The 24,677-nt window shown below is 36.0% G+C and overlaps 1 protein-coding gene and 1 long non-coding RNA gene across 9 annotated transcripts; both read left to right on the top strand.

Annotated features, from left to right (window-relative positions):
• The first annotated feature begins 1,426 nt into the window (after positions 1-1,426).
• LOC112002895 (uncharacterized) lies at positions 1,427-6,772 on the top strand. Of its 7 annotated transcripts, none has more exons than XM_065760840.1 (11): positions 1,427-2,343; positions 2,810-2,920; positions 3,076-3,252; positions 3,414-3,493; positions 3,819-3,987; positions 4,194-4,247; positions 4,434-4,498; positions 4,614-4,703; positions 5,265-5,362; positions 5,520-5,600; positions 5,692-6,772. In XM_065760840.1, the coding sequence occupies exons 8-11, from the start codon at positions 4,688-4,690 to the stop codon at positions 5,722-5,724; spliced, it is 228 nt and encodes a 75-aa protein (XP_065616912.1). In that variant the 5' UTR covers positions 1,427-2,343; positions 2,810-2,920; positions 3,076-3,252; positions 3,414-3,493; positions 3,819-3,987; positions 4,194-4,247; positions 4,434-4,498; positions 4,614-4,687; the 3' UTR covers positions 5,725-6,772. The 7 variants fall into 7 exon arrangements, 3 of the variants coding, with proteins under 3 accessions (XP_065616912.1, XP_065616911.1, XP_065616910.1); XM_065760839.1 differs by having other exon boundaries at positions 1,428-2,343; positions 4,434-4,462; XM_065760838.1 differs by having other exon boundaries at positions 1,428-2,343; positions 4,434-4,509.
• A 1,239-nt stretch (positions 6,773-8,011) lies between these two features.
• Positions 8,012-16,532, top strand: LOC136062117 (uncharacterized). 2 transcript variants are annotated; one of them, XR_010623951.1, is made up of 9 exons: positions 8,012-8,248; positions 9,600-9,892; positions 10,097-10,289; positions 10,388-10,492; positions 12,230-12,296; positions 12,719-12,935; positions 15,082-15,390; positions 15,592-15,697; positions 15,802-16,531. It is a non-coding gene; the product is annotated as an uncharacterized LOC136062117 (long non-coding RNA). The 2 variants fall into 2 exon arrangements; XR_010623950.1 differs by having other exon boundaries at positions 12,230-12,935; positions 15,802-16,532.
• The last annotated feature ends 8,145 nt before the right edge of the window (positions 16,533-24,677 follow it).

Genomic DNA, 24,677 nt, shown 5'->3' with positions numbered 1-24,677 from the left:
AAAATTGACTAATCTTGAAAAAGAGGAATTGCATGTTAGATTAGATGAATCTAATAAAAAGAATGAATTTTTGAGAAATCAAATTTCCTCTCGAGATGAGAAGATGAAAAGCTTGGAACAAGAGTTAGTTGAATCTAAAGCTAAAATTGAAAATTTGACTAGTACCAATCCTGTTGTTGATAACAGAAGTATTTCTGTTTCTCTTAAGTCTAAAACTGAAAAAGTTTATATCCCTCCTTTCAAGAGGAATAATAAAGAAAAAACTTATTTTGCTAGGTTAGACAAAAGTAAAAGTTCTAATGTAGACGCTGAAGTTTCTAAACCTAAGTCTAAACCTACTGTTAGAGAGCATAATAAATTTGTTTTTGTGCCTACTTATCACCTTTGTGGTGTTGTTGGTCATATTAGACCAAATTGTTCTTTGTTGAGGCAAGAACCAAAGCCTGTAACTGGAAACCCCACTAAGAATACTAATATTCTTAAATTTGTTCCTATTTGCCACTTTTGTGGTGTCCATGGTCACATTCATCCTAATTGTTATAAATTGAAACTTAAGCATTCTGTATGTCAATTTAGGATATGTGATGATATTTCTCCTGCCATAAGTCCATATAAATTGTTTCATCTTATTTTGAAAAATTTAAGCTTGTTGGCTTGTGAAAGGAATTTGCAAGATTTTAGTCTTTCTCAGAAGATTGGTGTAATCCCTCAAATACACTTTGCTTCTCATGGATTTTCACCTACAAAGTCAAAGACTCGTGCTATATGGGTGTGAAAAGATCCTTTAAGGTGAGTGTTGCTGACTTGTCCATGATTTAATTCTTTCAATTGTTTGTGGACATGTCTTGTTTCTGTTTTTGGTTGTTTTGTTTTTTAGGTTGTTTTTTATTTTATTTTTTTAAATCCAAAAATATTGAAAATTTTTCAAAAAGACAAAAGTATTTTATTTTGAGTCTTGTTTTATTTTTATTGAGGATTACATGGATTATGATATCTCTTTCTTGATTTAAAACATGCTTGACATTTAAGGTGATAAGAATTTGGAGATACCGTGCAATAAATCTACGCTCTCTCTTTCTTCATTTTCGTGGAAGGTACTATGAGTTTAACATGCACCTATCTGACTTATGCCATCATTTTAGATGTTTACGAACATTAATTTTGGATTGCCCATTTACAAATCTTCCATATGCGGTGGAAAATTTGATACATTTGAGGTGTCTCTATATGTATGAGAATGTTAAAATAGAAGAATTGCCTGAAACCTTATGTAATCTTTGTAATTTGCAAACTTTGAATATTGATAATGGTAAATATTTCAAGAAATTACCATAGGGGATGGGTAAACTAATTAATTTAAGACAGCTTAGATTTAATACAAATGATAGCTGGTTCAAACTAAAATTTCCAAATGGGATTGGGAAATTGACTTGTCTTAGGACATTAAGTGATTTTAACAGAGGTGGTAAGGATGATAAAGAAGGATGTAAACTTGGAGAATTAAAAAATTTGAACCAACTTCGAGGGAGCTTTAAAATGCATGGGTTGGGAAATGTGGTAGGTGTAGGGGAGGCCCAGAATGCACAGCTGAAGAAGAAGATACATCTCCACGATTTGGAACTAGATTTTCTCGATGAAGGTCAATTCGAAGAGAAAGGGGAAGAGAGTAGAAGAAGAAAGAAGAGTGATTTAGCAGTTTTGAATGCCTTAGAACCACCTTCACACTTGAAAAAATTATCAATTAAGTGGGTCATGAGCACCGCAGTGCATACTAATTGGATGACGTCCTTGACCAATTTGAGAAGTCTTGATATCAATTGGTGCATTCAGCTAGAGTGTTTGCCACCTTTGGGGAAGTTGCCGTTACTCAAAGAATTAAATATACGGCGTGTAGAAAATGTGAAAAAGTTGGGAGATGAATTTTTAGGAATAGACTCCGAAAACAAAAGCAAGAAAGACGACTGCCACATCATAAATATATTCCCAAACCTGAGAGTTCTTGAAATTATTTATTTGCCGAGCTGGGAAGAATGGATTGGGATGGGTGGAAAGAGGTTAGAAGTGGAAGAAGAAAAAGATAGTGGTTTGGTTTCAGATCCAATAATAAAAATAATGCCACGGCTTGGAAGCCTGACAATTCAGGGCTGCTACAAATTAAAGTGTCTGCCAGACTACTTGCGTACTACTCCATTACAGAAATTATTCATTCATTACTGTCCAATTCTCAAGCAACGTTGTGAAAGAGAGATAGGAGATTACTGGCCCATTATTTCTCACATCCCAACAATCGACATACGGTAAAGTAACGATCAACCCCAGTTTGATTCAAACAATCTGTCAGAGGTAACTCTCCTTCTTTTCTTCCCTCGTCTTCTTCTTTTATTTTTAATTTTGCTAATTAGACGGAAGTTTTAAGTTTAGTTGACTCCAACTCTCATCCATTTAAAGTTGATATATTTTATCAGATTACTCAAATTCACAAACCCACTGCCACCAAATCATTCAATCTCGTATGCCCATTAATTATTTCCAAATCTAACATACTTATTTTTCTTTCTAGGCATTCGTAATGTTCTTTATATCTATAATTCCCATAAGCTGAAAATTCGTTTTGCTTAAATTTGATAATTTTGTTAATGGTTTTGGTCCTTGTTGACCCAATCTTTTATTAGTATGGGTTTTGATTAAAATTTATTTTTCTCATTCATTTTTGGTTTAATATCATAATATATGCGTCTTGCAAGTTTTGTTGATTTTCTGAATTTAGATTAATCTGACACAACTAATGTGCTTTTCTTTTGGGCATTAGCCTGATTGGGATGATTCTGAGTAATGTATGAGGCGGATGAACACATTGATGAGGGGGATTCGTGAAGCGGACGGATACATATTATGAGAATGGGTAGTAAAAGCAAGCAAGGTGAGATTCCCTTTTTACCTGCATGAACATTATTCCTACTTACCGCTAATATTCCTATTTTGGATTGACTGTTTCAATCCCATCGTGTGTTCAGATTAACAATTATAGCTGTTTATTGATAGGTTTCATTGAATTTTTGTGTGTTTGTGCGTCAGGGTCATGAATTTTAGCTACAAGTAGAGTTTTTTTGAATGATGATACTGATAGAGAAGAGGAGTATAAAGCCTCTTTTATTGAAGCTTGGGGTAACCTTAAATCTCCCTTTTGCAACATTATATTTACTCTTACGTTAGAGCCAAAAGGGTCAATTCCTCCCCAGCATCACAGTGCAGGTTTGTGTGCTTTATTGTTTTTGTATCTACTCTTCTTATTGTAATATTTTACTGGTCCTACCTATCAAAAAAAAAAAAAAAATTACTGGTCCTGATTTCAATTCCATGTTTTGATCATATTACTTGATCATGGCAATGAATCAATTTAAATGGTGGAAAAGCTTGATGCAAAGATGATCTTGACATCATAACAACTACATCCAATACCTGCAACACTGTTCATGTTGCAGTTGAAAATTATGTAAGTGTTGTTGGATCTTAAATCCCATTCTAACATGGTGAATCTTTTAATCGTATCTGTTACCAAATCAATTTTTTTAAATGAAATATTTACATACATGTGGGTTGAGTTCTTATTTTTTATTTTTTAATTCGTATCTTATAATTGTCATATCACTTGTTTTGGTGTTGGAGAAATTGCTCAATTTGTTTGTTGATAAAGCAGTAGTGTTTTTTTTTTTTTTTTAATTAATGTAGAATGATATGCAATTTGCAAAATACTCCAGAAATTTGACCTGGTTATGAATTATGACATCCAAAAAGAGACTAACAATTTGATTTTACAGATCAACTTTGGGATTTGTGCTATAATGATGATAGTGTTTGACACAAATTTGAAATTGGATGTCAAAAGATTGCATGATCCAAATGGTGTTGACTAAAGAAGCCTTTGTGCTCACATGAGGAGGATATGGAACTTTTATGCTTGAAATACATTTTCTTTGACACCAAAAGGTAGTGAATTACATCCATAAACAAGCTGATATCATTCTTGGCACATCATGAGGGGTCCATAGTAATTTTTTACAACATTCAGGATTGGAGCATTAATCAGATCAAATTGTCTATTCATTCATAAATCCAGATCTAATTGTACACTATTGTGTCTTCTTTTGCCCATATCTGGAATTGAAAATTATTTCCATCTCATGTTCATTCAGGTCTGCATAATTAAAGGAGGCGAAACTCAGAAAATGGCTTATATGATTTTTGAGGTAATTTAGTTTATTTTGGCATTAACACTGATCTGTACTGCAGTAAATGCAAACATTCTTTTATAACCCAAATTTGGAGAGTAATGGGATATGCGAAAATTTATGCAGAAATCATTATTATAAAATTGAGATGGAATGATTGCCAATCATGGTATGCGATTTTTTATAAAGCCCTGTTTCATGCAGGAAATTAGGAGGGTGGGCTTACAGTTGAGGTAGAAATACTGAAGACATTTGATAGTGGCATTCCAGTACTCCTCAAGTCATGCTCAACTTTTGAGCTTTAATGGTCTTGTATACCCATCTATCAGTGCAAAACCTTGATTAGGTTATTAATTATCCTTTTGGTTTTGACATAACTTTCAGGTGGTTCAATGAACTATTCATGCAGCCAATGTTCAATCATAAAGATTTAGAGTGGTTTCTGTGACATCAAGTTAATGGGCCACTACAGTGGTAAGCTACATTCATATGAATAGCTATCTTAATAGAACACTTGAGAAATTTTTGTATTGATCTGAACCTGTACTTAACTGTTGAAAAGAAAGTTCTTCCAAATTGGGCTGTAATCTTGTATTGATTTTGTATCCTAAGCAATTAATTACTAGTTAGAGCATTTTATACTCTCTAAATAGAGAACAAATTTAGAAAAAAAAGACAATTGGCATTCATTTTTTTTGTTGTTACAAAATCTGTAGAGGAAAAGGGGTATTGAGAAACAATTCAGGGCCGACAAACATTGTAGATGTTTTATAGGTCACAGTGATCCTAGAAGTTGTAAAAGAGTGTTGTTTTGATTATTATTGCATGCTGAACTCAAAACTATATTCCTTATGGGAAACCATAACTTGCATAAGAGGAAGTGGTCATGTGGCACACTAATGAGGATAATAGGAGGGTTAGTGGCACGTTGGAGACTGTCTAAAGCATCTAGGATCATGTCCTATGCTAAATATGTCTACTTTGCCATAAAAAAATATATAAGATTTAGCTTATTTGTCTCAACCTTGCAAACAGCTCCAATCAATTTCTTTGATAATTATTCATTTGTGCATGTCATAAGTTTACTCATTGGGAATAGCAGAAGTGCAGGAAGGACTTCAGTGGTTTGTAAGGTAATCCAATTTGATTTAGCATTATTGTTGGTTTTTTTTTTTTTTTGGTCCTGAGGAGTTAAAATTTGATTTTTTTTGAGATCCCTAGTTTTGAGTGGACTTTGCTATGTGATATTTTGGAGTTTGAAATTTGTTAAAAGAGTACTCTTCTCTGTAGGAATTTTGGAGGACAGCCCTCAAAGTTGTTGCGGCTGGACTTCCTAGAATCATTGACCATTTCACAATAATTGGGACGCTGGTACTCTCTATGCTTCAAATGATTTGTCAACTACAGTTCACATCAAGCTTATCTCAAGATAATCTCAATTGAGTTGTCACTTGTGATTCAGATCAAAGACCAGTCCTTCGGTCTTTACAAATAGCATAAGACTAAAAAATGAACACAAACCACTTACAATGGATGAGAAAGGAAGATCAAGATCAATCTCAAAGAGAAAACCCCATCTGGGTGGTCACAGATTTAGCTGTAGAAAGAAATAAGCATGAACCTGAATCTACAAGTCATAAAGGAAAGTGGGGACAACAAGGTTGACCAGATATCAGACAATGACTCTCAAAATATGGTACATGCTATACTTTCCCCTTAACTCCTGTTTGGTTTGTTCAATTGACAAAAGAAAACTTATTTTTGCTTATCCTATGCGTGAATGTGTTTGATAGCTCTGTTTTGTGATATTGATTAGTGCTATAAATGCTGGGTTACTTTTATGCTCCTCATCATGGTTAGGAAGTAATAAATTGATGATTTTCTATTGATTTTGAAGTTTGTTAATGTAGATCAACTTGGAATAAGATTAGGGAAAAGCATTTAGTTGTCGATTGGAGGGCTTTGGTTTGGTTGTTGTTTTGGCTGCTATTTGCAAGCAATGCCTTCATTTCTTGGCTAACTATCATGGATAAACTTCCCACTCCTGACATGGCTGGTAAATGAGGATACAATTCTGATCTCATTTGTGTGTTCTGTAGGAGATATCTAGAGTCCAGGCAAGCAGTTGAATGAGTAGGTAGCTAAAAAGTAAAAGTCATGGTTTATTCTTGAAACAGTACAAAAATTTGAAGAATTTGCTGGAGATGCTCTTAGAGAGTTAGTAAGAGTGAGAAGAACGGATTGATATTGGAGGAATGAGAGAAGAAGAAGAAGAAAAAGATAATGGCATCTGTAGATTCAGTACTGTTACTATAAAAATAATAACACGTTTTAGGGTGTGTTTAAATACTGTTTATTTTGTTAAAATTGAAAATTATTGCTGAAAATACGGTACATAAAGGTAAAAGTTAATTGAAATAGTATAGTGAGGTTCATGAATAATATCAAAAAGTGCAATAGGACTCATAAATAGTAGCAAAAAAAAAAAAGAGTAAATAGTAAAATAATTTTAATTTTTAATTATTCCTCGAACGCACGCTTAATTTCTTTGTATTAGAAAAACAAAGGTTAGATATATGGCTGGCAGCCAAGAAAGTGCATAATTAATAAGCATTAGATTGGGTCCCTCACATTTGCATTGTGGTCCCTCACATTTGTATTGTTCTCCACACACACACAGAGGCTGTATAGAAACAACAAAAATCAAACAAGTTAATGGATCTTGTGGACCACAACAAGGCTAAAGTAACAACGCTTGACTATAAAGTATATTCTTTACACATCATGCCTTTACCGAGTCAAACTAAACCAGTCTTTGAATTATTATTATTATTTCAATCCTTGATAGCTTAAACCAATCCTGTTTGTACCTTTCATCTCTTTCTAGCACAAAAAGTATCCTAACTTTGTACATGTATATAATCCTATCAAGCCTTCGACTATTTGATCCTTAAAAAAAAAATCAAAGAAAGTGGCTGTACATAAACAACAACTCAACAACTTCATATTGTGATTAAATTAGCAACTAGTTACACAACTACTATTATAGTCTTTCATGAAACAAAAGTAAAGAGAAAAAAAAAAAACCCAATTCGAAGAAAGATGGAATCAATAACAGTTTAAGAAACTCAAATTCAAATAAAGAAAAAGAACCCGAATAAAGCATTAAAAAACCCAATTTCAAACCCTAGGTTTCAAAAGTTAAAAACTTACAAAGGGTTTTGATCTACCTGCCTGAACAGAGGAGCATTCACGATCAAAACCCAAGTTCAATACCCACGATCAAGACCCAGGAGCTTACACGATCCAAACCCACGATCAAAACACAAGAGCTCGCACCAATCGAAGCCCATTGTAAGATCTGACACGGCTGAACAGAGGAGGAGCAACGGAGCAACGGTGTCTTCCTTCCTCAGCTCGGATTTGCCATGGTTATCTCAAACGAAGCTTGTTGTAGGAGTGGGTAGATTTGAGAGTTTTGAGAGTGAGAGTGAGTTCTAGGAGTGAGTGAGTGTTTTGATCTATTTTGGAATGTTTTTTTAACTTATTTGGTGTTAGAGTAACGGAGAGTGGAGAGGTGGGTTACGGCTGGGTAACGGTCAGAATCACAGGTGGGTAAAGTGTCAAAATTCAAACCACGGGTAGGCATATAGAATTCGGATCAAACCACAGGTGGGTAATGTGTAATTATCCCTAAATTTTTTTTTCTTGTTCATTTATAATTTTTATGGTTTAATATTATATGGGTCTTTTGTGGGTTTACATCATTTTGGGCATTTAGACTCTAATCTAACATAACTCTTTTACTTTTCTTTTAAAATGGACGATGATCAAGATTAAAGACAATGAATCCAGGCAAGAAATCAATGATAAAGATGACATGGTTAAGGTGGACAAGATTCAGGATAGTAATTTTAAGTATGAGGCATATGAACAATTGCAAGTACACATTGATGAGAGTCATGAGACTGGGTAGTAAGAGCTTGAAGAGGACCGAGATTTTAAAGACGAAGGAGGAGGTGAGATTCCCCTTTTCACTTGCATGAACATTACCTTTTAATTTCTGTTTATATTGCCACTTTATGCCTCTAATTTCTGGTTACCGCTAATATTTCTATTTTGGATTAATTGTTTAAATCCCATTGTGTGTTTAGATTAATGATTACAGTGGTTAAAACTAGATTAGCTTTTTATTTATGAGTATTATTGAATTTTTTTTTTTTTTTTTTTGGTGCTTGTGTGCGATCATTAAATTTTTGCTACAAGTAAACTTTTTTGAATCATGATGGTGATAGAGATGAGGGACATAGTGCCGTTGTTTTTGAAAGTTTGGGGTGACCATAACTCTCCATTTTGCTGCATTTCTTTTACTCTTGCCTTTGAACCAGAAGGATCTGTCCCTCCCTGCTGCCTCCCTAACCCCTCCAATTATGGATATTCAAATTGTAATATTTTTCTGGTGTTGATTTCAATTCCATGTTTTGATTGGCTTACTCGGTTGTTATTTTGAGCTATATATGATTTGTAATTTTTTCTTTGATTTATCACTAATTCATGTGATTACTCTTAGCAGTCTATATAAAAAATGTTTTTGCATTTTTCATTTTGGTCAAATAGAAAAATTGAATCCTAAATATTTTCCTACTATTCCATGTCAATATCTATATTTGTCTCCCTTATCCAAGTCTTTCAGTTCGAACCTCTTTCACTTTTCTCCTTCGTCTTCTTTACCTCTCATCTTTAAATGATCATCATTCGCAATCCCGGACGCTGATTGGGCACATCCATCTAGTAATTCAGCTGCCCAGGTCAATTAGTGTTATCATTGAAAGATCTTCTCTTTCTTTTTCTTTTTTTGAGTGTTCCATTGATTAATTCTTCTTAATCAAATCAGCCAAATTGTAAAGAGAAACATTGTTTCTTGAATTAGCTCCACCAAACTCTTGTAGGTCAGAAACTTTTATGTAAGATTCATAGCAATGTCTGTTACCCTTGTTAGCTAAGATGTGGAGTGGAGTCACCCTTTTATCTTGAAGGAGCTGAACTATTTGAATTCATTGTGATCTAGTTATTTGCGAGTTACATGAATGTGCCTGTGGTTTGCGTATCTGTATCCCCTTTTGTGAGTGCAATTCTGAAATTATGCATCTCGCTATATTAAACATGCCCATAATTGTCCATCAGACAGAGTTCCACTCTATGATATCAAGAAATTGAACTGACCTTTACAAATAGTATATGGCATGATTTTGTTAAAATTGTTTCTTTAAACATAGCTTGATTGACCTCTTCATCGAATCTCTTATTCATTGACCTCTTTATTTTGGGTATTTGGAATAACCTGACATAATTCATATGCTTTTCTTTTAGGCATGCATGCAGATGGATGGTGTTCAAGACAATGAATTCAGCCAAGAAATCAATGGCGAAGAGGATGTAATGATGAAGAAAATGGGACTAAGCATAAGGATTTATCAAAAAAGAAGATGGGACTAAGAATAGGGTGGATGAAGAAGTAGAAGTAGACAACGATGAGGGAAATTCACAGAGCTGGACAGTATAGGCCAATTGACACGCCTTGAAGAAGAGGGATACATATTTTGAGAGTGGGTAGTGAGAGCAAGGTGTTGAAGATGACAGAGACTTTAAAGATGAAGGAGGAGGTGAGATTCCCTGTTTACTTGCATGAACATTACCTTTAAATCTCTTTCTATATTGCTACTTTTATGCCTCTTATCTCTAGTTACCGTGTATATTTTGACCTCGGATTAATTGTTTGGATCCCATTGTGTCTTTAGATTAATGATTATTGTTGTTAAAAATATATTAGCTTTCTATTGATGGGTTTTATTGAATTTTTGTCTCAGTTATCATGAATTTTAGCTTCAAGTAGAGTTCTTTTGAATGATGATACTGATAGTGAGTGAGAAGTGAGATATAAAGCCTTGTTGATTGAAGTTTGAGGTGACTTTTAACTCTCCATTTTTAGGATTTCTTTGACAATCACCTCAGAACCAGAACGATCAATTTCTCCCTGCTGTCTCCGAAGCCAGTCTTCGGGTTTGTGTTCTTTACAATTCTCTTATTGTAATACTTTTCCTGTATTGGTTTCAATTCCTAGTTTTGATGATATGGTGCATATAACTTGATCAAGGCAGTGATTATAATTTAAATGGTGGAAGATCTCTGCAAAAAGATGTGCTTGATATCACAGTGACAACATCCAATCCTGCTGTACCGTTTCTATTGGAGCTAACAATGATGTATGTGTAGTTGGATCTTAAATTTCATTCAAACACGATAAATTGTTTAATGTTATAATTGTCAATTCATTTTGTTTAAATGAAAACATTTACATACAGGTAGATCGAATGTTGCTTCTTCTTTTTCTTTCTTTTTTTGTTTAATCTCTCTTATATTTGTCATATTATTTGATTTTGGTTCATGAAATTGCTCAATCTGTTTGTTGATTTAGCATAGAGTGTTTTTTTTTTTTTATGACTGCTATGCTGTCTCATGTCAATCTTTTCTCTCTCAAGGAGTTCCCTCCGTTTTTCCCACCTCAAAGATATAGGTAATTACAAAACACAAGACAAACAGAAGTGCTCTATCCCTCTTACTCCCCCCTCCTCTGTCCAAGATAAAGTATGTTACTTCTAATTGGTGCTTATTATCCATCAACAAGAAACAATCCCCACTTTACAAGGGAGTTCCGAGGGTGAGCCCTTGGACATACGAGCATGGATTCTGAACTTCCAAGGAAGTATTTGTTCCCTTTGTACATTTTAATGCTGCCCCAAATTTGTCCTTCAAATAATGCTTTGATGCCTTATCAGGTTCTGTATTTGGCATGCTGTTGGTCAGTTTTGTTCTATCTTTCTCTCCATTAATCTTTTGAATTATAGTTTTTTTTTTCTTTTTGGTTTTATTAATTTTTTTTGATAGATTTTTTAGTGTTTCGGATTGTAGGGTAGAAAAAATTAGGTTCGAGAAAGTTTGTTTAAAATTTAAAAGAATAATTTTCAAATTCTATATACTTTTTAATGATACACAAAATGTTATAAATAAATTCTATTAAAGAATGAATATTTTCGCTAACTTACCTTTTGAATTCTTTAGAAAATCTTCATTGTTTTCATTTTGGTACTATAGAAATTATATATATTACATTTGTGGTTGTTCCTATAATTAATGAAAATATGATTATAAAAAACATTACTTTTTATTAGATTTGTGTAAATTACAAAAAATAAATTTAATGAGACCATTCTTAAAAAAAATTGTTACACACAAGCTGGCGACTAGTTAAATAATAATATGATGTTAAGAATGCATTGAAGAAGAAGATTCACCTTTGTGCTTTGTATCTATTTTTTAACATGGAATTTAAAGAGGAAGAGGAAGAGACAGATTAGGAAAAAAGAAGAAAAAAGAAATGAAAAATGATATAGCAGTTCTAAATGCCTTAGAGCCACATCTACGCTTGGAACGATGGCACCACACTGTATCCTAATTGGATGATGTCCAAATTGACCTATTTGAAAAGGCTTACTCTCGGTAGGTGCCCAAACCTAGTGCATTTGCCTCCTTTGGGGAAGCTGCCATTGCTCCAAGTATTAAATATAGGTGACGCGCCAAATGTTGGAAAGGTGGGAGAAGAATTTTTGGGAATAGACATAGAAGAAGAAGAACTATTAGAATCATCCAAAAACAAAAACAACAAAGACATCATCATATTCCCAAACATTAAATCTCTTAGTTTTGAACAAATGGACAACTGGGAAGAATGGATTGGGATGGGAGGAAGAAGAGAAGATGAAGGAGAAGAAAAAGATAATACTAATGCTTTTGTTACTAATACACCAATAATAAAAATAATGCCACATCTTCATTCCTTGCAAATTTGGACATGCCCCAATCTAAAGTCTCTACTAGACTACTTGTGTAATACTCCATTATTGAAGGAATTAACAATCAATTACTGTCCAATTCTCAAGCAGCATTGCGAAAGAGGGATAGGAGATTACTGGCCCAACATTTCTCACATCCCAAACATCGAGATTGATGGTAAGTATGTGCAAGAGACAGTCAACTTCTAGACATTGATTCAGAGGTAACTCTTATTTTCTTGCAAAACTATCCATCAAATATAAATATTTGTGCAAATATACGCAAGTTTTTAGTTAACTTCTAGCTCATTCATATTCTATATTTATTCCATCTAATACGAATGTCCCTTAATAAATTTTCCCCAAAATCACCAGCAAGTCATTCAATCTCGTTTTCCCATTAACTAAAAATATGATTTCTTTTTTCGGGTTGTGATCCTTGTTGCTCTAATCTCTCATTGGTATGGGTTCTCATTATATTTTATTTTCTTGTTCATTTTCTGGTTTAATATTCTTTGGGTCCTTGAGGGTTTTGTTGATTTAGGGTATTTCAACTAATCTGACATTACTTGTTTGCTTTTCTTTTGGACATGCATGTAGATGCATGATGATCATGCCAATAAATCTGGACAAGAAATCAATGACAAAGATGATGTGGTTGAGGTGGACAAGATTGAGGACAGTAATCATGAGGAAGATGATGGGGCTAGGTTTGAGGCGGATGAACAAGTGGTGGATGTAAACATTGATGACAGTACAGGGTAGTAAGAGCAGGGTGTTGAAGAAGACAAAAATTTTGAAGACAATGAAGGAGGAGGTGAGATTCCCTTTTAAATTGCTCAAACATTACCTTTAAATCTATGTTTATATTGCTACTTTATGCCTCTTATTTCCAGTTACCTTTAATATTTCTATCTTAGTTTAATTGGTTGAATTCCATTGTGTGTTTAGATCAATGATTATACTCATTAAAACCATATTAACTTTTTATTGATTGATTTCATTAAATTTTTGTATGTGCATGTGTGGGATCATTAATTTTTAGCTACAAGTAGAGTTTTTTTTTTAATCATGATGGAGAAAGCGAAGAGAGATATAAAGCCTTTGTTTATGAAACTCTCTCCATGTTTTTTCCTAATATAAGATGTTCTTTTTGTAATTTTTTTTTTGGCCTTGATTTCAATTCCATGTTTTTATTGGCTTGCTTGTTATTTTGAGCTATATATGATTTGTTATTTTTTCTTTGATTTATCACTAATTCATGTGATTAATCTTAACCATCTTGATAAAAAATAAAAAAAAGTTTTTGCATTTGCCATTTTGGTGTAATAAAAAAATTAAACGCTAAATACATTCCTACTATACCATGTCAATGTCAATATTGTCTCCCTTATTCAGGTAATTCAGTTCGAACCTCTTTCACTTTTCTCCTAGCTCTTCTTTACTTCTATCTCAAACAAACTTAGGATCCGTTTGGATATAACTAAAAACTGAAAATTGAAAAACATTGTAACAAAATAATTTTTAAATATATGAATAGTACCGTGGAACCCATTTTTAATGAAAAAGTGGTTAAAATGTCAAACTTTTCGTCTCTGGGAACGCTAAAAAATAATAAAAAAAAGAAAAAAAGAAAAAAAAAAAAAGAGAAACGTAAATGTGCGTCTGGGAAGCGCAAAACGCACTTCCCAAACGCACACTTAATTTGTCAATCCAGGATGCTGACTGGGGCACATCCATCAAGTAATTATATTGCCCAAGTCAATTACTGTTCTCATTGACTTTATTCTTTTTGAATTGTTTCCCTGCATTAATTCTTCTTGATTGAATCAGCCAATTTTAAAGAGAAACAATGTTTCTTGAATTAGCTTCACCAAATTATTGTAGGTTAGAAAATTTTCTGAAAGATTCATAACAATGTATGTTTCACTTGTTAGCTGAGACGTGGAGTGTTGCTTGATTGTGGAGTCACCATCTTATCTTGAAGGAGCTGGTGGACTGTTTGAATTTATTGTGAAAAGACAAAGAAAATGGGCACATGGAGAGGGTTATTTGTGTAGCAACTAATTCGAACTTTAAGGCTTTGTCTATTATTTTCATCATTTTGCTTTCTGACATGGCGCTACAGATGTTAATGTAATTTTAGCTGCTTGAGTTGCCCCTTTTCAGTTTAGCAAATGGTAAACATAGCACTAGATCATGACAATTCCTTCATTTAAGAATTTTCAGCTTCTACTATACAAGATGCAAACTTGAGAACCATTGATTTTTTTTTTTTTTGGAGAAGGAAGAACCATTGATTTGGTTATAGGAAAATCGTGTGGTTTTTTTTTTTTTTTTTTAGTTGTGTAGGAGATTGAGTTATTTTTTGCTTTCTTTATTTGATAAATAATGACTTTGGTGCATTGGGTGCTAAGATTTTTTTTAAAAAGAAAAAGAGTTAATGGAAAATCTCTACACCCATTACCCTGAGCTAAAAATAATATAAAAGCAAGGCATTGAGAGTATTTGCTAGAAAATTGCTATTTGAATAATTGTAATATGGTTTATTCAGCAAGTTTGTCTAGTGGAGTGCCTATCAGGAAAGATGTTCAACATGAAGTAAAGTGGGAACCATCTATAACCTGAGCAGGATTGTGAAGATGAAAACTTGGTCAAACGTAGTGAGGTTTATCAAGTTGGCCATCCGGTATGCCTATCAAGAAAGATGTGGGGTGCATCAGCGTAGGGGAAAATAACCAGGAATTGGTGTTTGTGTATGAATAATTTTTTTTCCCCATATAAAAGTTCATTCAAGGGAAATGGTTTTGGAAAAACATTGTACATGAGGTCAAAGAAAAACTTGATTATTGTAGTGTAATTGAATATGGTTTAGGATCAGTTAATATTGTATGGGTCTTTATGGAGTTTCTTTATTTGTCTATTTAGAATAATGTGACATAAATCTTATGCTTTTCTTTTAGGAATGCATGTGGATTGGTGATGATCAAGACAATGAATCCGGGCAAGAAATAAATGACAGAGATTATGTGGTTGAGGTATACAAGATTGAGGACAATAGTGATGAAGAAGATGGGACTAAAGCATAAGGACTTATCAAAAAAGAAGATTGGACTAAGTATAAGGCGGATGAAGAAGTGGAAGTAGACAATGATGAGAGGGTGATTTGTGGAGTTGAACTGTACAGTACGATTGACGTACACAGAAGAAGACATACATATTATGAGACTAGGTAGTAAGAGCAAGCTATTGAAGTCGACAGAGACTTTGAGGTGTAATTCCTTGATTATTTGCATGATCATTATTTTCAATCTGTGTTTATTGCTACTTTGTGCCTATTATTTCTGGTTACCGTTAATATTTCTATCTTAGATCAATTTTTTGAACCCAATTGTGTTTAATGATTATAGTTGTTAAAACTATATTCGCATTTTATTGATTGGTTTTATTGAATTTTTTCGTGTTTGTGTCAGGGATCATTAAGTTTTGTTACAAGTAGAGTTTTTATAAATGATGATAGTGAGTTTTTCTTTGACTCTCGCCTCAGAACCAGAAGGATCAATCCCTGCCACTCTTTGGGTTTGTGTTCTTTCCTTGAGATTTTAATATGATCATTATAAAATAGAGATGAAAATGATTTCTAGTCATAGTATGTGGGTTTTTTTAAGCCCTGTTTAATGCAGGAAATTAGGTGTGGGCTTACAATCACAGAGGAATACTGAAGACAATGGACGATGACATTCCCGCACTCGTCAAGGCATACACAACTCTAAAATCTGATGGTCATGTATAAGTAACGAGGGAAGACACAGATAGCACAAGTAACGAGGGAAGATTGACAGATTTGGAGGGGCTAGAAGAGGAGCAAGAAGTGGCAAGAAGGAGGAACCAGAGGTACCAGCAAAGAATGGCCAAGACATATGGGCAGATAGTATACCCAAAAGCCTTTGCAGAAGGGCAGCTGGTATTAAGAGCATCAGAACATGTAAGGAAGAACATCCTAGGACCCTCCAATTTTCCTCCAAAGTGGGAAAGGCCCTTCATCATCAGGGAGGCTCACGATAGTGGATATTATTACCTCAGGAAGGAAGATGGGACTACCTTAACAGATCTCATAAACGGAAAATGGCTGAAGCAGTACTATGCACAGAAAGGGAGAGGTTTCAGTACACCAAGAATCCTTTTTTGTCACTCTCCACTATGCTAAGTGTCCCGTCACTCTTTATGTTTTTTTGCCATGTTTCTCTTTGTCAAGAACTTTATTTAGCAGTTTCCTTTAAGAATCTATGATATGAGGTCACTCTATGTTGAGACCCTTACCATCTTTTGTCATTATCCTATGTTCCTTCTCCTACTTGTTATGATGTATTTCAATAGAATCTTTTTTTCAAAAGAGGAAGCCTTGAGTAAAATGTACAATTGCATTTAGATAATATTGTATGACACAGCCCAAGTTTGGCCAAATCTGGGTTGGGTACCTGGGCCAGCACTTAAAAAGAGAGAGAGATGAAATTTTAGCACATTACCCAGGACTCACACCAGGATCAATCCAAGTACATGGTCTGGGACTTGGGGTGGGAATAAGTACCTCGGAGTACCCAGCCCAGTACTTGCCACAAAATAGGTCCGCTTGGTTCATGACGTAGGACTTGGAAAGAGAAAGAGTATCCAATGTACTTAGCTCAGTGCCTGCACAGGAACACAATTACTAGAGTACCTGGTCCAAGACCTACCACAAGGATTTGTAGGAGCCATGGTCCAGGACTCAATTCAAAAAAGAAAAACAAAAAAGAAACAAAAGGAAAAGATGACAAAAAAATACATAAAGCACATTACTAAGATCCATATATCACAAAAAGGCAGTCAGGAGTACTTCAAAAAAAAAAAAAAGAGAAATAAAACTTGTACACCTTGAATTGTCTGAGAAAAAAAAAAGGGGGAATAAACTTATACACCTTGAATTGTTTGAAAAAAAAAAAGAATAGAAAAACAAAAAAAAAAAGCTAAGACATAAGGCCAGCCAACAGAGAGCCTTCTAAGGGAATTACAGGAACAGTTGAGGAAGAAAGAACCAGTTGCCTCTTGATTTTCAAATCTTGCCGTACCTTGTGAGCACGAGCCAAAACTTCCTCAGCAGCAATAATTTCAACATCGAGATCCTTGGAAGCCTTCCTCTAGAATAGTGTGTGGACTAAAGACCACAGGTACTCTAGCAAAAAGGACAAGTTGAACTTAGCTTTGATAAGGTCTTGCACCACTCCCCTCCACTCCAAAAGCCTCCCCTCGAATAAGGAGTCAAGAGAGGAATCCCTTAGAGAAATCAACATGGCACAGAGGAGCTCTATCAAGATGTTGCCCAGAAATACGCCTCCCTTAAATCCACTGGTGAAGTTCCCATGAGCTTTAAACAGTCCCTCCAAGAGTGGAAAGCCCTCAGCAGGCACAGAGAATCGCAAGAAGCTAGCAAAGGGAGGACCAAAATAGTGAAAGTGGCTTGTAGGGAGGCTGTTGAACTCCAAAGAATCAAAATGGGCCAGGAAAGTAGGGAGCCCTGAGTTAGGATTCGAGACAGCCATCTCTGGGGCTTCCTCCATTATGGTGTCTTCGCCTTCAGGAACTATTAGACTTTCAGGCCTCTGGATGGTCTGGGGGGTCCTTGGTTGAGCTTCAATAGTTTGGACACTGGAAATAGGCCCTTGAGCTTCCTTAGCAATCGCAAGCCCAAATTCCTTGGTATTTGTGTCAAAACCTGCAAGAGTAGACAGAGTTGTGGCAAGATGTGGAGAAAAAAAAAAAAAGGAGAGAAATGAAAAGTTAAAGAATAGGTACCAATCCCCTACGGTAAAGCTTCCTTTTGAGCCTGGGTAACCACTTCAGTCATCATGGGAGATTCGTCCTCCTATCCTTCTAATCCCTCAGAATACTTTGTGAAAGAACACAATGCACGTTGAAAGAAGGGCGAAGAAATCCTAGCAAAATTGCTAAGGGAGGGGAGGGACGCTGAAGGCTTCCCCATAAAAAGGAAAAGGAGGAAGAATGAAAAAGAGAAGGGAGAGGATATGAAATAAAAAAGAAAGAAAAAGAAAGGCAACAACAACAAGCAGTACACACCTTCAGAAGCTTCTGACTCCAATGAAGGGGCAATTCTAAGGGCAGGTTGGGCGCTGGCTTGGCCTAAAAGGAGAAAAGAGAGATAAGCGAAAGTCCTTAGGGAGAAAAGATAAGGAAGACAAAAGGATAGGCACTAATAAAGGATGGGATAGGGTTTACCTGCTCGTGTAGATGAAGATGCACCCCCTAGAGACTCCTTACAAGTTTAGCAGTTGGCTCAATTGTTACAGTTTTAGTTGGACTAGGAGTCTGCGCAGGCTTGGGATCCTGGGGAACAGGAGATTGAAAGGCTTCAGGATCTTGAATAACCAACGAGGCAAAAGATGGAATGGGCTTGGCATCCTTAACTGCCTGCTTAGCCTCCCTAGCCACATCACCACTAGGGGGCTCCTTTTCCACGCCTAAAGCAGCTAAGGGCTGAGTTGCCACCACTTCTTTCACCAAGGCACTACCAGTCACAGGAGGAGGCACCTCTACCTGCAAAAGAAAGGGAGGTAGGAAGAAACAATTGGCAAAACAGCAAGAAAATATATAATTCCCAAGAAAGAGAGAAAGGAGAAAGTGAAGGGGAACAAGTGAACAAGAGTAATACCACATCATCACTAGAAGATTGATTCTTTGCTCCCTTAGGGTCTGACTTGCGCTTAGACTACGAAAAAGGAAGAGAGACCATTCATCAGTAAAAAAAAAAGGGGGGGGGGGGGACACAAAATCCAAAATCTTTCTTGGATTTGGAATCTAAGCAGAATTGGCAAACCCAGGCTGACCAGAAAACACTAGGTATGTGGGGAAGGAGGAGCCTCGCCATGGGACACTTGAGGAAAAAAAAACTAGGGGTGTACCAGGGATCCTGTAAAGGAAGGCTGGGTGATCTACAACTTCCTGCACCTTGCCCTGTGCTGACCCTGCTGAAGAACCCTCGCCTTCAGAAGGAGTGGGAGAACGCTCTCTCTTTTTTCATAAGGAAGAAGAAGAATCCATGGAAGAATGGTGTAACAAGAAAGGTTAAAGGAGTGTAGAACAGAGAAGGAAGGACGAAGGAAAGAGCAAAAAGGAAGAAGGTGAGTTTGAAAATATCTCTGGAAGTGAAAAGATAAACTTGAAGTGACTGCAATAATGGCGCAAATAAAAGTTGGAGAAGACGAAGTATAGAAAAATGCGCCAGTTGCCAATATTCAATTTTATAAGAAAAAATTATTGTCAATTATTAATGGGAGTTACGGGAAACGTAAAAGTGGAGAGGGAAGTTTACCCAGACACTTAACTGTCACGTTCTGTGGAAAGAGGGGAAGTTACAAAAGAAGTGGGATATGTGAAAAAATCAAGATGCCAGGAGATAACGTGGAAGAGCAGGATCCCCAAAGGTGGAGAGAGGGGATCCTGAAGCTAACTAAGACAACAAGTGGAAATCCTTACAAAAATCAAGGGTCTCATCTACTCACGCGAGGGCTGTAAGCAACCCACGAGATCGAGGGGCTAAATTTTAAGGTCCAAAATATCACAATATTGTATCAAAGCCCAAAACAATACAAAAAAACTGAAATCTAAGAACCATTTGGGCTTTCAAAGAAAGGGCAAGGCCCAAATCCATTTAAAGTCAATAGGAAAGGGCCCAAGCCCATAAATTGGCATGTTTGGGCTTTACAAAGCAAGGAAAAGAAGTTCAACCCAACCTTGAGGGAGAAAATCGTTGGGGAACCCAGAGAGAAAAATTAAACTAGGATACCTAGGGATTCCCAAAAGCCTGGGATCTTTGGGATATGCAGCAAGGCCAAGTTGGATTAAGACAACTCAAGGGAGCATGCCTAGGAACACGAAGAATGAGAGCAAATGTGTCCCATCAGCCACCCAATGATGCAGAAAAGGGGTAGAAGACTTAGGAACCAGCAACTTATGAACCAGGGTTTGGTACCTCGGGGAACCTAGGAAGATGAACTATAAAGGAAGGTGGTTGGGAATCTTTCAGTCTGATAGAAAGGAATCTGACCATTTAGGGAAAATGAAAAAGGGAAAGCAACCAAAAGGTGGGTCTGAAAAAAGTGATATTTAGAAGCTTTGGGAAAAAAAAGATTAGAAGTTAGCCATTGAGGGCCCCCCATAACAGGAAAGTCAGCTAGGGGCTTTTGGAGAAGGAACCTCAAAAAAGGGAAATAGTGAGAAAATGAGGAAATGACCAGCTACCAATGTTGCTGACAACATTGGTTCAAGTACCTAGGGCAGTAAATGGAGGGAATTAGTAGTACACCAAAAACCATAAGAAGGCACTATAAAAGGAGAGGCAGCCAACAGTGAAAATCATTCAGCAATAGTGAATCAGAGGGAAAAGATCCTTGAGAAAACTCTGTAGAATTCAAAAAGAGCACACCGTCCGGGATCTTGAAACAGTCACTAGAGAATATACTTGGATTCAAATGGATTCAAACTTCGCAAGCCTTAAAAGCTTGAGGAGCTATCTAAGTCTGTGATTTTTGAACTTATTTGGACCTTGTAACATATCCTAGTGAGCATGATGTATTAAAAAACTTAAGAAAATAATGAAGTATCCCTTGTTATCCTAAGGATCCCTAACGTTTATTTCACTTTTCCTTTTACTTTATCACTCTTTACTATTCCTTGTTGTACAATACGTGTATATTTTCTATGTGTTAGTATGTATGTGTTGTAGGATCCACGCTTTGTGCACAACTTGGTTTGAAATCAGCTCAACTTAGCTGTGGTAAACCAAGCCCAGTCCCGTAAACGTAAAGCATTGGGCCCAGGATCATTGTTTTTCTCCTTGAGCCNGGTGTAACAAGAAAGGTTAAAGGAGTGTAGAACAGAGAAGGAAGGACGAAGGAAAGAGCAAAAAGGAAGAAGGTGAGTTTGAAAATATCTCTGGAAGTGAAAAGATAAACTTGAAGTGACTGCAATAATGGCGCAAATAAAAGTTGGAGAAGACGAAGTATAGAAAAATGCGCCAGTTGCCAATATTCAATTTTATAAGAAAAAATTATTGTCAATTATTAATGGGAGTTACGGGAAACGTAAAAAGTGGAGAGGGAAGTTTACCCAGACACTTAACTGTCACGTTCTGTGGAAAGAGGGGAAGTTACAAAAGAAGTGGGATATGTGAAAAAAATCAAGATGCCAGGAGATAACGTGGAAGAGCAGGATCCCCAAAGGTGGAGAGAGGGGATCCTGAAGCTAACTAAGACAACAAGTGGAAATCCTTACAAAAATCAAGGGTCTCATCTACTCACGCGAGGGCTGTAAGCAACCCACGAGATCGAGGGGCTAAATTTTAAGGTCCAAAATATCACAATATTGTATCAAAGCCCAAAACAATACAAAAAAACTGAAATCTAAGAACCATTTGGGCTTTCAAAGAAAGGGCAAGGCCCAAATCCATTTAAAGTCAATAGGAAAGGGCCCAAGCCCATAAATTGGCATGTTTTGGGCTTTACAAAGCAAGGAAAAGAAGTTCAACCCAACCCTTGAGGGAGAAAATCGTTGGGGAACCCAGAGAGAAAAATTAAACTAGGATACCTAGGGATTCCCAAAAGCCTGGGATCTTTGGGATATGCAGCAAGGCCAAGTTGGGATTAAGACAACTCAAGGGAGCATGCCTAGGAACACGAAGAATGAGAGCAAATGTGTCCCATCAGCCACCCAATGATGCAGAAAAGGGGTAGAAGACTTAGGAACCAGCAACTTATGAACCAGGGTTTGGTACCTCGGGGAACCTAGGAAGATGAACTATAAAGGAAGGTGGTTGGGAATCTTTCAGTCTGATAGAAAGGAATCTGACCATTTAGGGAAAATGAAAAAGGGAAAGCAACCAAAAGGTGGGTCTGAAAAAAGTGATATTTAGAAGCTTTGGGAAAAAAAAGATTAGAAGTTAGCCATTGAGGGCCCCCCATAACAGGAAAGTCAGCTAGGGGCTTTTGGAGAAGGAACCTCAAAAAAGGGAAATAGTGAGAAAATGAGGAAATGACCAGCTACCAATGTTGCTGACAACATTGGTTCAAGTACCTAGGGCAGTAAATGGAGGGAATTAGTAGTACACCAAAAAACCATAAGAAGGCACTATAAAAGGAGAGGCAGCCAACAGTGAAAATCATTCAGCAATAGTGAATCAGAGGGAAAAGATCCTTGAGAAAACTCTGTAGAATTCAAAAAGAGCACACCGTCCGGGATCTTGAAACAGTCACTAGAGAATATACTTGGATTCAAATGGATTCAAACTTCGCAAGCCTTAAAAGCTTGAGGAGCTATCTAAGTCTGTGATTTTTGAACTTATTTGGACCTTGTAACATATCCTAGTGAGCATGATGTATTAAAAAACTTAAGAAAATAATGAAGTATCCCTTGTTATCCTAAGGATCCCTAACGTTTATTTCACTTTTCCTTTTACTTTATCACTCTTTACTATTCCTTGTTGTACAATACGTGTATATTTTCTATGTGTTAGTATGTATGTGTTGTAGGATCCACGCTTTGTGCACAACTTGGTTTGAAATCAGCTCAACTTAGCTGTGGTAAACCAAGCCCAGTCCCGTAAACGTAAAGCATTGGGCCCAGGATCATTGTTTTTCTCCTTGAGCCTATGCTGTTCTACAAAAAAAAAAAAATCCCACACAGACATTTATCTCCATCCAAGCAGATGCTTGTGTTTGTGGCAAAATTGATTTGTATAAGGAGAATACTTTTGTTAAATTTCACTTTTCTGATGATTAATATCCTAAGATAGTATTGCTACTAAAAGAAGTGTTAGTATTAATAATCATTAATAAGCAAGTTGCTTGGTTCATGTTTGTTGTGCTTTTGTGTGGCCTTGCTAGCTTGTACAACTAAAATTCAAGTGTTGTTGGAAATTTTTGTCATTTTCTAGTGCTTCCTCTATAAATCCTTTTTTTTTTAATAATTATTTTCTGTTTTCCCATTATCAAATATATATGCCACTTCCATGAGAAAGTTGTTGTATATATAGATATATACATGGATAGGTTGTAATAATGATGTTTGAGTTTGGAGAATATTGTTTCATAAAGTGAAAATTCAAGTTCTGGAATTTTCTAAGTGTAATTTGAACTAAAGGATTTTCGATCGGTTGAAGCTTTTGCTCGATCGATTGAAATGATGAAGAAAATAATCTTAGGAGTCTCTGGATGATTTGATCACTATTCGATTCTTGTTTCATCGATCGAAAAGAGCATTCAATCAATCGAAAGAAACTCTTGATCGATCGAAACTCGTGAAACTAAATTTTCTGCAGAATTTTTTGGTAACTGTTCTGAACGTTTGAAGAGGTTTCAAACCTTGTGAATAGCTTTAGGAAATATTTTAACTCTCCATACGTGCCTTTTGGTGAAACATAACCCTATGGGTATAAATAAAGCCTCTAAAAAAAGTATCTAAAAATTATCTTGTGGAGGTGGGTGTGGGTTTTAGCCCATTTCCATCTAGAAAGGCCCACATTATTATTTACAGAGCAGTTTGTGTGACTCTACATATGTAAAGTGTTTTGAGTTCCAAAGTTCATATTATAATGTTTAAAAGTGATATATAGATAACCGAGTCTATTTTTTTTTAAAGAAATAAGTAAGGTAATGTGGAATAATATTTAAAAATGAGATAAAGATAGTATCTGTAGGGTTCAGTTTCTTTACGTAAACCCAAAGACAATTAATTTGTAGAGTATGGGTCAAAGAACTAGAATTGGCAAGGGATTAATAACAATGGATCATAACCCTTTCAACTGTGCATTGATCAGTTTGTATACATTGATAGTTTGAAATACTCTATTGTTTTTCTTCTCCCTCTTTTTTCTCCCTCCTCTTCCGGGCCCCCATTGACAGGTGCTCCCCTCTATTATATAGTCACTTTTACCCTCATCTCCATCGTCCACGTGCTCACCATCCATGAACTTGCTCAAGTGCCTGTCACGTCAGGCAGCTTCTTTTCATCTCTGTGTGAGTGGCGGTAGGTTAGGATGCACTGTTCAGAGGTCTTCTTCACATAAATGCGGCCAGAAAAGCTGTTGCAATGCATTGAATACGGTGGCAGCAGCCTTTCCCTCAGATATTTCCCCATCCTTATCGTTCCTGAATACGTTTTGAGCTTATCTTGATCAGGTGGAGTCCTCGGACAGTCATTCAGGCTCTTCCCCTACTCAATTAGTCTCCGATATCATATCAGAGCAAAACATCTTCGGACAGGAGATGTCCTCCTCGGACTGGAGATATCCTCCTCGGACAGCGATGATCCTTCACCAAGAGGATTCCACTCCACTCTGGGCCTTGTCTTCTCCGCATCCCTCTTTTCGAATGTGAAACAGTCCTCTCGTGGGCATTCGGCCCATTAACTTGGGCTTGACCCCCTTTTCCCCCACAGTATCCTAAGTTTTAGGCTGAATGGAAAAGATTAAAAAAAAAAAAAAAAAAAAAAAAAAACCTAAAACTTAGATACT

Source organism: Quercus suber, unplaced genomic scaffold, assembly GCF_002906115.3.
Source record: "Quercus suber isolate HL8 unplaced genomic scaffold, Cork oak 2.0 scaffold_383, whole genome shotgun sequence".
NCBI lineage: Eukaryota > Viridiplantae > Streptophyta > Magnoliopsida > Fagales > Fagaceae > Quercus > Quercus suber.
Note: the sequence above shows the minus strand (reverse complement) of the source record. Positions and strands in the feature narration are given on the sequence as shown.

Coding starts and splice junctions, on each gene's coding strand:
- LOC112002895 (XM_065760840.1), top strand. Junction 5,363..5,519: donor GGACTTCAGTGGTTTGTAAG/GTAATCCAATTT, acceptor TCTTCTCTGTAG/GAATTTTGGAGGACAGCCCT. Junction 5,601..5,691: donor TCACAATAATTGGGACGCTG/GTACTCTCTATG, acceptor CTTGTGATTCAG/ATCAAAGACCAGTCCTTCGG.